The sequence below is a fragment of the Melozone crissalis genome, unplaced genomic scaffold (genome assembly GCF_028551555.1).
Source record: "Melozone crissalis strain CALT ecotype California unplaced genomic scaffold, PUWL_Pcris_2 ptg000027l_1, whole genome shotgun sequence".
Taxonomy (NCBI): domain Eukaryota; kingdom Metazoa; phylum Chordata; class Aves; order Passeriformes; family Passerellidae; genus Melozone; species Melozone crissalis.
Genome location: NW_026535805.1, coordinates 38,314,594 through 38,328,286, shown reverse-complemented (window position 1 = coordinate 38,328,286; position 13,693 = coordinate 38,314,594). Strand labels below are relative to the sequence as shown.

General features: G+C 36.1%; 1 protein-coding gene across 1 annotated transcript in view; it reads left to right on the top strand.

Moving 5' to 3' along the window:
- Positions 1-13,693, top strand: part of ESR1 (estrogen receptor 1) — a 103,234-nt gene that overhangs the window by 50,690 nt on the left and 38,851 nt on the right. The window contains 1 exon segment of the mRNA XM_054279812.1: positions 7,064-7,399. Coding sequence (XP_054135787.1) covers positions 7,064-7,399 — 336 coding nt within the window.

The following is a 13,693-nucleotide window of genomic DNA, read 5'->3' as shown; positions in this document are numbered from 1 at the left end:
AAGCTGATTGTAGTTGTATATTAGTTTACATTGGATTTTTGGCCTTTTCATAGTTTTTCATTACTTGAGTAATTCCTAGAGTACCAGAGCTGTAAGAGTGCTCAATAGGGGCTTTTTATAAAATAATTTAATGGTAGGACAAGGGCTAATGGCTTCAGACTGGAAGAGGGTAAGTTTGGATGAGAAAATTCTTTTCTCTGAAGGTAGTGGAGAGACTCTGGAACAAGTTCCTCAGAAACATTGCCCTATCCCTGGAAATGTTCAAGGCCAGCTTGGATGGGGCTCTAAACAACCTGGACTAATGAAAGGTGTCTCTGGCCATGGCAAGGAGATTGGAACTAGATGATCTTTTAGATCCTCTCCAACTTAAAACTGTCCATGATTCTGATTGTGTGCTTCTGGCTCTTCTCTTGGTTACACATTTACAGTTCAGTTCTAGCACTCTGTCCTGGTATCAGGCCAAATACCTCCAATACTCAATTTCTAAAATGTAGTAATTAAAATTTCTTACTGTCTTTGAGATTTATACCAATGGACTCATTGTCCTAAAATGACTGGCTTTCCCAAATCATGGTTGATGTAAAGGTAGAGAATGTTCCTCAAAAGGCTTTCTTGTGATCCCTGAAATGTCTAAAGGCTCATTGTAAATATTGTCTAGGAATGGGGCAGTTGCCATACTTACTGTAACCAAAACTCGGTATGAGTTTATCAGGAGTGTCAACACTGAAAGGGATTAATTTGAATGATGGATTAATTGAACTTCTCTTGTTTCACTTATACATGTCCTGAAATGCTCTTTAGGTGCGTTATGTGCTATGACTGCCAAAGACTGAATACAAAAATACAGATTAGGATGAATCATGCCTTGCACCTTCATCTTTAATTTAATAGATCATTGTTTCTCAAACTGTGCATTATGAATAGTCATTAGGGACCCCCAATGATATTTGCCTGCTTTTTAACAGCTATTTTTTGTAGTCTTTAAGACTTTACATGAAAGACCAGTTTTGTGATCTGCATTTCAGTCAGTAGGATTTCTGGGGCACTGAGATATGTAGCGTGACTTGGTCAGTAAGGGGCCAGGAGTTGAACCAGAATATCGGAATCTAAACCCCCACTGTGACTTCTCTCTCCCTCTGTCTCCAATAGAAGGGGATCCTGATTATAGAGGAGAAATAAGCCCCAGTTTGGAAAAAGATAAGTGATATTTTTTTGAAAAAAACTCACATAAACAGATTATTTTTTTACTCAGGAGGAGGAGTCAAAAAGACTGTAATATCCAGGTGCACAAACTGAACACAAATCTGTTACTTATTTATAGTACTGAGTATCTAGATATCCTTGTCAGAAATCAGGCTGTTAAGCACTGTCACTTGGGGCAGGTCTGTTTGAGATTAGACATTAAATTCTGATTAATCTTTTTAGAAGATTTCAGACAATGTTTCTCATTTAAACTAATTGTCAACCCACCTGGGTTTTCAGCACAATTTGCATCACTGTTTCATTTTATGAAAGAGAAATGGGAATGAAATAAGGGGCTGATTGTCTGAATCATATTCAAAAGAAGGAATTATTAGGCTATAAAATTTGAATTTGGAAAGTGGTGTTACTTTTCTGTGACCAAATAATGTATTTATGTAGAGAGATTCAAGCAGAAAAGTTCCCAAAAAATCTCAAAAGTCTTCAAAATCACCTTGGAAGGACCACCATGCTGAGATACATTAAAATATTAGAACCAACACTGCAGTCAGAGCTTCAGCAATCTCTGTCTGTTATAAATCTATCAGGAATGAAATTATGTTATTGATTTCTGCTTATGTACAGCAGCTACAACGACCTTATGTTTGAAAGGAAGCTGTAGGATTCTGTTTTATTGCCAATGAAGCATTATAAAGCTGTTGGGTTCAGCAGAAGTGTGCCTCATGTGCCTACCTGTAAAGTGAAGTTGCTGTGAGAGGCTGTTGGGAGACAGATACCTCACCTGCATCTGCCCTTTGGACTCCAGGGCCAATTGTGCTGAGACACTCAATTTGTGTCCATAAGGGAACTGTTGGCTTGTTCACATTGTTCTACTTTTGCAGTCCCTTAGTTTGGCTAATGGCAGCAATGACACCAAAGTGAGTCTGGACTCAGCCCCAGAGGGTTTCTCCCAACAGTTTAGTAAATCCTTCCCATAATTGGACATTTGAAGAGAGACTTTTGAATTTCTGGTCTCTTCAATCCCAACTTCAGTTTCAGAAAGGTAGGATTGTGTCATAGGAAAATCTGGTTTCTTCCTTTGCAGACACTGGTGTAAAGGATTTGCCTGGCAGCTCTGCCATGGCCTGTTCTGTGCGTTCTCCCTTAACACTTTGATCATCAGCGGGCAATTGACTCTCTGCCTCTCTGAGAGATACCTTCTTATTTATAATATCTTTCACTTACCACGTCCATTTTCTCTTTTATTGTCAAGCAGGGTTTGATTTAGAAAACATTAGAGATTCTTTCTCTCTAAAACAGACATTCTTTCTCTCTGGCAATTTTCAGCAGGGTGCCAATGAGGTAGGTTGGTTGTGAAGAGCAACAACATTGTTTGGAAGAGAAGGTGCTTCCAAGCACATTTGAAGCACTCTTTTGACAAACTGACAAAATTATAGGCTGTTAAGGCTACAAGGCTGTGCATATATACAGAAGTGTCAAATGTCTCTCCTCTGGGGCCTGCTGACAAGGAGCAGAAGTGTGGACAAAGAGCCTCAGGTTCAAAGGTTGTTCCAGGCTGGAAAGTTAGCTGGTAAACCGTTTACCCATCACTGTTTCCAAATCAAATCATAATTCCTTCTTTTTGTTGCCCTCTTAAATAAAAAAAAAAAAAAGGAAAAAAGGAAAAAGAAAAAAAATCAAACCAAACCAAACAAAAAACCCAAAACCAAACCCCTCCCAAAATCCCAAACACAAACAAGCAAAAAAAAAAAAAAGGGAAAAAAAGTATGGCTACAAACTGTTGTTGATTGACCAAATTTCTAACAAGAAATAAATTGAAAAATATTATACAAACCAGTTCACAAGGAATGTATTTAACTTGAATAAAATTGGAGATTATACATGTTACATCATCAAATCTAAAATGTATTACTCTGTAGTTCAAACACAGCCAAGCAAATTTGAAAATTTGAGTCTAATTGGTCTCCTCCTATTCTTCCTCTAAATATTCTCAAATATTTTATATGAAAGTGCAGCTTTTTTATTAGCAGTAGGTAGGGAAAAAAAGACTGTTGTATAGCTGAGATTCAGTGCTCATTCAGTGCATTTTTAGTTTTGGATTTTTTGTTTTGCTTTAATGACATATGGGAAAACAGTAGGGAAGTATTTAATATGGCTAACATTTCTTTCACAATCATATAATCATAGAATCTTGAGTTGGAAAGGATGTTAAAGATCATCTAGTTCCAATTCCTCTGCCATGGGAGTGTCATATGCAATTTTACTGCTGATCAAGTTCTAATGGTTTGATTATATAATTACTTAGCAGTTTTGAAACCTGTTTCCATGTCCAAAAGTCTGACTGAATTTACATATGAAGCTTTGTAGAACTGCCTTTGAAAATCTTGGCTCTTGCAGCTTTAAAACTCAAGTGGAAATTGTTTTAGAGCTCTTGCAAGATGCATAGTTCTTCAATTTTTGCTAGAACATTGTCTTTTTTAACACTTGACAATTAAGGTTCCTTTATTTGCTGAACTGTTAAATTAAAATGGATGCATTCATATATTTAAAAAACCCTTACAGAATCATTGCACTTTTGTCAAGGAAATTGTAGTTTGATAGAGTTGCCTTTTTTGGAATTAGTGACTGTGCATCACTATTATCTCTCTTTAACAGAGGTAAACTTTGATTAAGTTGAAGGAGCTTTGGTAGCACTTGCATTTTTCAGAGAGATACTCACTCCTATTTGGCTCAAGAAAATGAGTAAGTTTGTTGTTTGTCCATCTAGGTAAAGAGTTAGTGGTAAGGTCTATTAATCTCTGATGAACATGATACAGATTCAGAGACCTTTCTGTCTGTGATCACAAAAGCTGGTGATGTGATGCAGAAGGAATGCGTACACTTACTGACTTTTTTTTTCAGACTTAGTCTCTACAAAATCCAGTAGCAAAATTGATGCAGTTGGTTGATTGGTTGACTTTTTTTAAATCCTGAAATAAAAATGCAAAAAATTAATTTGTGGGAGGCATCTCCTCCAAACTAGTTTTGTTCAGCTTTCCTTAATGCACTGCTTTTTTTTGTTCTAACGTGAAGAAAAGCCAGTGGTAGGCTTTCAGATGAATTAAAAATAAAGCTATTGTTCTTATTTAACATCTGATTTATTTGTAAACAGCTAAATATGCTTACATTTGCCATCCTTTCTCTGTTAAGTAAAATCGTCATCACATCCTTGTTTTACTTAGCAAGGCAGACCTGGACTAAGTAAAAGCAAACACACAAAAACTCTGATCTTCCAGTAATCTATATGATGGAGACTTAATGCTGAAATTCCCTACTTATATTTACTAACCTTTAATGGATTATTTTGTCTCTCACATTTGGCCTACAGATTTCTAAATATACCACCTTCTGATTTAATCACATTGTCATTCTTTCTCCATCGTGTGAAAGAGAACCTCTTCCTGTCTGTCTTGAACCTTGCTGGGGTATTTTCATTTGAAACCTTCCTGTGTTAGAAGAGGAGTTTTAGCGTTTTGTACCTTATTCATCCTATTGCTATTCCTGATTTTCTAGTCTTGTATCTGGCTTGCAGGCTGACCAGATATAGTCAATATAGATATTTTTTACACCAAAGTTGTTTCACATTTCAAATAATCTTACTTGTTTTTCTCCTATCCCTTCTTAATTTATTTTTAAATCTCTTTTTAATTTGGGAAGAACAGAACTGCATGCAGTGTTCACTGTAGTGTGCCTCACAATAATAAACTCTGTGATTTATGAAGTTGTTCTGTCCTCCCTTCCTTTCCTAGTAATTTCTAGCCTTCTGTTTACTTTCTAAACTTATCTGATGTTTTTATAGTATTTTTCTAACCTCAACTTCTTGTTTATGAATTATGTCAGCCTATCTATTTATGAGTATGTTGAACAGCATAGAAAGAAAATTTCTAGATGAGAAGCTATAAAATTTGGAATGTGAGAAAGTTAACAAATGCTTTAATTTCTGTGAACCATGTGGGCTTGTTCATGTGATTATATACACGTTTCACAGGGCAGTTTAATTCAAAGCCTTTAAATTGATACAAAAAAACCAACAAATACAACATATAACAAAAATATCTGTTACAGATAGACCATGCCTGCTATTGAGTATTGCAAGGAAGTTACCAGTGAGAGTATCTCTATGATGACTATTTGCCAGAATAAGTATTGTTTTTCTGAATAGCAAGAATCTCCCTGCCTCTCCTTAACAGGAACTGTTCAGTGGTAGGAAAGATTGGTATTGCTGAATAAAAAATGGGAACAGCAATGTGCTTGAGAGTTTTGGCTTAGAATTAGTTTAGTGACTGGGACAGTGTAGATAGGTTAAGTAATAGGAGTGATGAGAGATTTACTGAACTCCCTTTATCTGAATAGATTAATGGAATAGAATCACAAAGCCCACTAGATTTTGAATGAATTAAACATAAAATGCCTAATCTCCAAATACTAATTCAGTGTTGAATTTATAATTCAAGAAAGAGGAAAAGAGATTGAAAGATTCTCCCTGTTACTTTGAGGCTGAGAAGAACAATATTTATATGAAAGATGTGAGATGAAAATGCTGCCAACAAAGACTGGGATTCTAAAGGTTTGAAATTTTGTGGTGTTAAGAGAGCTGAGCAAATGTTGTGTTTCCCTTTCCCCAACCTTTAGAAAGACCTGTACTGATTGCTTGCAAGTATTTTTGGTTTGTTTTGTTTTGTTTCAAATGTTTTCCCTATTTCTTGAATGGTTTACATCTTCATTCTCTGTAGATACTTCTTTTGCATTTCAAGCTGGGAATAGTGCTGCTTTTACCTATTGCATGAGAAGTCCAGCATAAGCAGCATCATAAACTGCCTTCTCATATCTCAATTCCTTGTGTGCTTTTCTTATTACTTGGTTGTCCTCCCTTGCCTCCACTTGATGATGGATTTAAGTTTTTGACTTAGTCTCAAAATGCCTGATACTCCTCCACTTAGATCCAGACTTAACCTTCCCTTTATGGTTGGAGTCCATGTGGGCTTTATCATTGTATTTTTCTTGTAACTTTTCCACAAAGGGAAATTTTGTTCCACTGCAAAGGTCTTATGTTGTTTGAATTGGTATGGCTGACTTGATAATATCCTAAGTTCAGGGTCATACAGTGCAAAGCACATTGCAGAAATGTGCAGTAATGACAATAATGGTTTCTGTTGTGGTTTATTTCAGCCTTTTGACAGTAGGTCTCCCACATTAGAATCTGAGGTCGTAATTATCTCTCCTTTTTGTGCTTATGTTTATCTACTTAAATGGCATTCTTTATTGCTGTATAAACTCATCTTATAATGGGAACTTTCTTGAGTATTTTTTATATAATTATGAAGATCACAGGCTCCATAATAGGATGATGTTTAATTAAAATAATTGGTGACTTTAAGCAAAATATTCTAGATAATTTTTGAGAGCTACTTCTGTGATCCGTCTGACCCGCCAACATCATTAATTTATCATTGCTAATTTATAGACTAATGGTCTGCTAGAGGTTGGGACATACTTTGAAGTTTTGGGCAATAAAGAAATATTTATTTGTTCCCAATAACTGACTTTCCTTTTGCTGGGTTAAGGCAGTGGTACAGTATCACTAGTCTGGATTTCTGTGTGAGCCCAACTGATCTGAATTTTAGGAAGGGGTGCACTGTTCCTGACACTATACTTTAAAAAATAGCTTTTCTGTCCAACTACGGGTGTCAGGCTCCTGAAGAAGTCTTAATCAAGACTCAGTGCTGCCTATGTCTACCAAAAGCATCTGCTGTTGATTGAAGCCAAGTGTATGTAATACTGAAGTTCAAGGGAAGGGGTTGATGATATTCTTGTGTGTCTCTAGGAATCCGGAAAGACCGCAGAGGTGGGCGAGTGATGAAACAAAAACGCCAAAGAGAGGAGCAGGATTCCAGGAATGGGGAGGCTTCTTCAACAGAGCTGCGAGCTCCCACCCTTTGGACAAGTCCGCTGGTGGTTAAACATAACAAGAAGAACAGCCCAGCCCTGTCCCTGACGGCAGAACAGATGGTCAGTGCCTTGCTGGAAGCTGAGCCACCCCTGGTTTATTCTGAATATGACCCAAACAGACCGTTCAATGAAGCCTCTATGATGACCCTGTTGACCAACCTTGCAGACAGAGAATTGGTGCACATGATCAACTGGGCAAAGAGAGTTCCAGGTAAGGAAAAAAGCCCATGTAAACTTTAAAACCTGTAGATTAAAAAAAAAAAAAAAAAACCTAAACAAAAACCCACATACTGATTTTCTGACTAACTATTCTCATTTAATTCAAATTGTTCATTTAAGTATAAATACATAAACAAAATTTACAACATTGAACAAAGTTTGTGTTATATTGGTCAATAAAATGTTATTGTGCAATGTAAGTGGTTTTTGAGGAAAGATTTATTCAAGAAAAGGTATCCTCCCCACTCTATAGGATGCTGGGCAGTTTTTTGTTTGCAAATCTTTCTTTTTTTCCATACAAAACTCAACAGAATTAAGGTTAAAAGAGATTATTGGTCAAATTCAGTCAATTTGACCTAATAAAATTATGTTAAATATTTTGATCTCCTTAGAAAAGGGTTACTCTCACATATGTAATGTAAGCCATAAGTTCAGTATCACTACTAAGCCTGTAAGTACTACTAAGATTTATTTAGTTGCTGGGTTATAGTTTTGACTGTGAATTACAGATCTTTCATGAATTTTGGGTCTGAAAAACAAATCCAGAATAAAAGTTTTAGTATGAAATTATTTTTGATGCACTGTGATTCCCTCTTTTCCCAAAGGGAATTAGAGGATTGTAGGAAGTATGTAACATTTTTATTTGAGTGTATGTTATATATTCATTCATGTAGTTCAGTTAATCAATATAAATGAAATGAGAGAGTAGTTTTGTTGTTAAAGTTCCTCACTTTTCACAGTTTCAATGTACACAAATACTCTTCATAAGATTTAAAAATTTGTAAGACATTTATTGCACATGTCATAGATTTATCTTGGGAAAAATACTGGCATACATGGTAATTTATACTTAATAATTCATTGGAGTTCTGATCTTTTAAGTTTTTTACCGTAGCCATTTATTTAATAAAATTATGTAGATGCTTTAGAAAGGTATGCTAGAGACGACTAACACTCAGCTCTCACTCACATAGTGCATTAACTCAAAAGAATTACACCCAGGTTATTCCATTTTTCTGTTTTCCTTCATTTAAGCTTGGCAAGACTGTTCCTGGTGAATCAATAACCATGTCTTTTCCAGTCCTTAAGGGTTCCCTTTCAGCCACTTTTCACATGTCACTTTGTGGGCTCCAGCTATGATCAATGAGAACCTGTGTGTGTTTCATTCCTCATCGTATCTTATAAGAAATCACTTGAGAATTTTATTCTTGACAAAGTCACGGTGGTTGAAGCCTGATCTACAGTCTGTTCAAGTCAAGGGCAGTTCTCCTGTTAATTTAGGTACGTTTTGTATCATGCCATTACAAAAATGCATTTGAAAAATGAACCTATGTACATAGTATTAAAGCTATTCACTATCAAAACAGATAAATTAAAATTACCTTTCTATGGATTTTTAGAGATATAATTACTCTGAGTCTGTTAAAACAAATTAATTTAAATACAAGATACCACAATCTAAATTCATTGTGTTGTCCAACTGGAAACATTTGGTTTCCGTGACTTTTGATTTTGAGAGTATTAATGGAAATGTGTTTAGAAATTAAGTAACATTGTCAGAGGACCAAGATCTGCTTTTTATTCAGAAATATCTATAGAACTGCCTGTTACAAGATGATTAAAACTGGATAAAAAAATTACCTGGTTTGCCAAATATAAACTTCAAATTTTAAGAAAGCATCTGACACCAGAAAATCAAATGTGTAAGGATATCAACATTTTGTGTATAGCCAATGTATTTTACATTTAAATTTACATTAACTCTCAGAATTGCTCCTAAGGAGAAACCAAGCCCAATGGCTTGATCATGATATCCATTAATAAGTACTCTAGCAGGTGAAGTTTTCTACAGAACTGCTGAACTTTGGCTAGAATTAAATAACAAAAATCCCTTTCCCTTCATAGTTTGATCTATTAGGCACTATACAAAGAATTATACCAAAGGAAAACAATAATTATACCTAAAGCAGGACTGAGAGAAAAAAAGAGTTTGGGGGTTCTGAAAGTGCTGGACACCTAGCTGGTTCTGGATGTTGTGGCCTGGAGAATAGTATGCATGAACAAAAGCAGAAATTAAAGTGCTTTAGAAAGTTGATTTAAAAGAATTCAGGTCCAATTGTTTACCCACCTCTACAACTGGGGTCGCTGCGAATAAGAAATTTAGACCTATGTGCTTAAATATATATATTTTTAATCTCTTGTTCTCTAGGAAAGGTTGTGTGCACATAGTTGCTGATATTAAATTTTAGAAGCACTGATCACCTTTCAAAGATTGGGTCTTTGCTTGCCGAAGTTTTCTTCTGCTGGAACATACTGGGAATATTTATAATTTAATGGAAATGTGTCTGACAATTTAAATTGCATTTTCACCCCCACAGCATGTTGCCATTGACTACTCCATTATTACTAGGATTTAAACGATGCAGCTGAATTAGAGAGGATTTTTGTATGTGTTATTCATGAACTGGCGAACTGAATAACTTTTTAAAGTATTTGGTGTAACAGCATTGTGGAAATCCACTCAATTATTTTTTCAGCTAATTTACTAGGGTTTCGAGCTTCAGGATCAAGGGTAGGAATATCCCTTTTTCCTAAAAAGTGAGCGTCCTTTTTAGAAATAGAAAAAAATCAGTTGCAGAAAATGGCTTCCCCTACGCACACTTCTCAAGCCTTGGAAACATTGGGCAAGTTCATTTACCTACATGCAGGATGTAGGCAAGCAAGGAGTAAAGTCTATATGAGTGGCTGAATTGAAATCATATTTCACAGTGATCACAGAATCACAGGATATGTCGTGTTGGAAAGGACCCACAAGGACCACTGGGTCCAAGTCCTGGCCCTGCTAAGCACCATCCCTAAGTGATAATCCCATATTTCTGAGAGCACTGTCCAAATGCTTGCTGAACTCTGTCAGGCTGGTGCTGTGACCACTTCCCTGAGGAGCCTGTTCCACTGCCCAACCACCCTCTGGGTGAAGAACCTTTTTCTAATACCAACCTAAACCTCCCTGACATAATTTCAGGCCATTTGCTTGGGCCCTGTCACCACAGAGAGAGAGATCAGTATTTGCCCCTCCTCTGGCCTCATGAAGAAGTTGCAGACTGCAGTGAGGTCTCCCCTCAGTCTCCTTTTCTCAGGCTGAACAGACCAAGTGACCTCAGCTGCTCCTCATGCAGCTTCCCCTCCTGGCCCTACAGAAATGCTGTTATGTCAAAGGAATTAACTTATTGTATTTCATTATTCACTTACTGTGTATTTAGTTTAATGTCTTATGTGGAGAACTGTATTTTCTAAATGAAGCTGGCATTTTCAATGTAATCAACCAAACATTTTTGGTGCAGAATCTCCTGAGATGGTGAGACACATTATGAGCTTATGCAGTGAGCTCCTGGTAAAGAGTGTAGCTTTAAGGAAATTTTTTTGCAAGGGTGAAATCTTTGGCAATGTTGCTACAATCTTGTATAACTATTTACTACAAGTACAGTAGCTGTACAACTTAATAGCCCTAAAATGGTACACTGGGCATACAGGCTTTGAAGTTTTGAGATGATTCACAGTGCTGTACTTATTTTATGGCTTCATGAACCGAGGAGATAAACATTTTGGCACTGTTTTTTGGTTTTTTTTTTTTTCTTCTTTATTTCAAAGCCACAGAGGTTGCTCTTTTCTTAAGATATTGTTTTCCTGTTTGACCTTCTAAACTGCTCTGTTAAATCAGGAACAGTGTGTAAAAAGGCCAATAGCCACAATTTTACACTGCACTTTAGTGGCACCAAACCTTAAAAAAAAATGAGTTAGCTTGCAGTGGAAGGAAAGATGTCTTGGATGAGAGTGGGATGTGTTTGTAACCCTTTAGATGTAGGAATCTTTATAGAGCTCCTAAATGTAGCGATCCTCCTGCCAATAATTTACGTTTATTTAAAAAAATTAATGGCTTGCAATTCCTGTAATAATTTTTAATAACCCTTTCAAAACATCTATTTTACAGTCTCTTCTCCTTTGCCTAACAGGCTTGCTGTGGAGATTTCTAAAAAGTCATTTAAAACCCCACCTCTTTGCTTATCTCTTTATTCTGTTGAAGTGATACTGTCTGCTCCCCCACTTCTTAGATGAAAAAACAGAGGAAGAAAATCTGTAAGCAAAAGAGATATGAAAATAGGCATCTGGATCTTACTTTATGGCTGCTTTTGCTAATTTAGTTTCTGTGAAATGTCAATTTATTACTCTGAAATTGTAAGTATCAAACACTGTAGTGGAATAAAGTAAACACTATTTGAATTTGAACATCAGATTGAGACATATTATTCGACAGAATGATTATGAAGAGCAGCAGAATTAAAATCATTGAGTATAAAATTAAAGCTTTCCATCCCTGTGTTTTTTCAGTCTGGTAAGCATCTTCAGTTTTTCTTGTCTATATTTGTGAAACCAAAAAAGCTTTCCTTTCTGTCCTTCTCCTCCTCCAGCTCCTGGGTGCTGCATGAGAAAACTCCTCACTTATGAGTTCCTGTTTTAGTTATCTCTAGAACTGTCTTGTAGTGCTTTTAAAAAAGATTGGGTCTATTTCCTCCTGTACAGAACTTCTAATTAGAGACAAGGACAAGACAATGTGCCACAATGGCCTGCTGTTGAGAGATGGGGTGGAGATGCTGATTCTAGAGGACAGGGAGATGTTATATGCACCTATATGTTATATGCTTGTGTCAGACAGGAAAAAGCCAAAGCTGAGAAGGAATAATTCAGCAGAAGTGCTTGTAAGGGAACATAAACAATACAAAACAAAACAAAAATACAGGCAGTGGTTTCACTAGCTGAAGGCTCTAACAAAATTATAGCAGAAGGAAAAAAGAATCAATGTCTGAATTGCAACTTTGATGCTGGAAATTTAAGAGGTATCCTAATGCAATGGCCTTCAAACTCTAGGGAGTCCCTAGGGTTAGGGATATAGAAGGGGAGAGAAATGCATCAGGACAAGCTGACCACCAACAAGGAGACTCCAACAGTGAAAAAAAGTAAACAACACAGGCAAGAGGACCAGGGGAAAAAGATGCTGTGAATCAGTCAGATGAGCCAACAGGAAATTCAACAGCTCAGCAGTGGGGTTCTTATTGCTAGGGTTCCTGCTGAAGGCAGTAATTTGTTCAGGGGCTCTTCCAAGTGCATGGGTCTGGTTGTTGCTTGCTCCTATTACCACAAGAAGAGCCTTGGGATGTGATTTACACACAATTTTTTCCCATTTCATTTTTCAAGCCATAGTGTTCCACTCTTTCCCCAGGAGTTTCCTGGCCATAGGCATTAGAAGAATGTGTTCAAACTGCATCATTGTATTTGCATAAAATTTCAATCAAGGGAAACAGATTTAGAACAGGATAAGTAGTTTGGGAACCTCTTAGAACATTTCTTAAGGGAACCATTTAGAGTATTTCTTCAGAGAACCTTTGACTGAGCTCAGAAATGTATCCTTGACAGTGTTCTAAACTTTTCATACATAAACTTTCAACACTTCATATTTTTTTGTTTATTCTTACCAGTTTTTCTGCAAACTCCTAAAGTTAATTCTGTAGCTTTCCAGATTTCATTTTGTTGTCCAGAAGGAGAGATTCTGAAGAGTATGTCAGCTATCAGCCATTAAACAAGTGCATAGCCAAAAATTTTTTTAAGATTGCTAGTCCACATTTTATAGAGTTATAGTTCCATCTGTACACAGTGGTTTTAAAATCAAAACCCACAGTGCTATTACAAAGCTGATCCTATTCAGGCCTTTTCAGAGTGAGAAATATTTGAATTTCAAAGATTTGAATTCTGGGGCTTCCTAACAAGCTGGCTCAAAAAAATATCTTTAGTAACCAAATTTTATCTAACTATGAGTAATCTTGTTTACCTGTTTGACATATATTGACATATGAAAAGTGACACCAAACAGGTAAGAAGGACAAAATTCTTTTGACAATAACTACTTATATGTTGGAGTTCATTGGACATTCAATGGTACACATGTTCAATTGATAGTAAGTGTTTGAACATTAAATTCTATTTGTCTTGGCAAATAGTAAGGCAAAAATGAACATTCACAGTATTAATCTTTATAATTTTTAGCCAAAACATTAGAAAATTAAATACTTAAACTGTAATATTTTATTTCTAAAATATATGATCCTTTTATAAAAATATTTCCTGCTATTTTTCTTTAGCTGATAAATAATTTACACTCTTGGATGAACATATCTGTCTTAGAGTCTTCAGCTATGCTGAACCCTGGAGCTTTCCAAGAAACGCTCGTTAATTT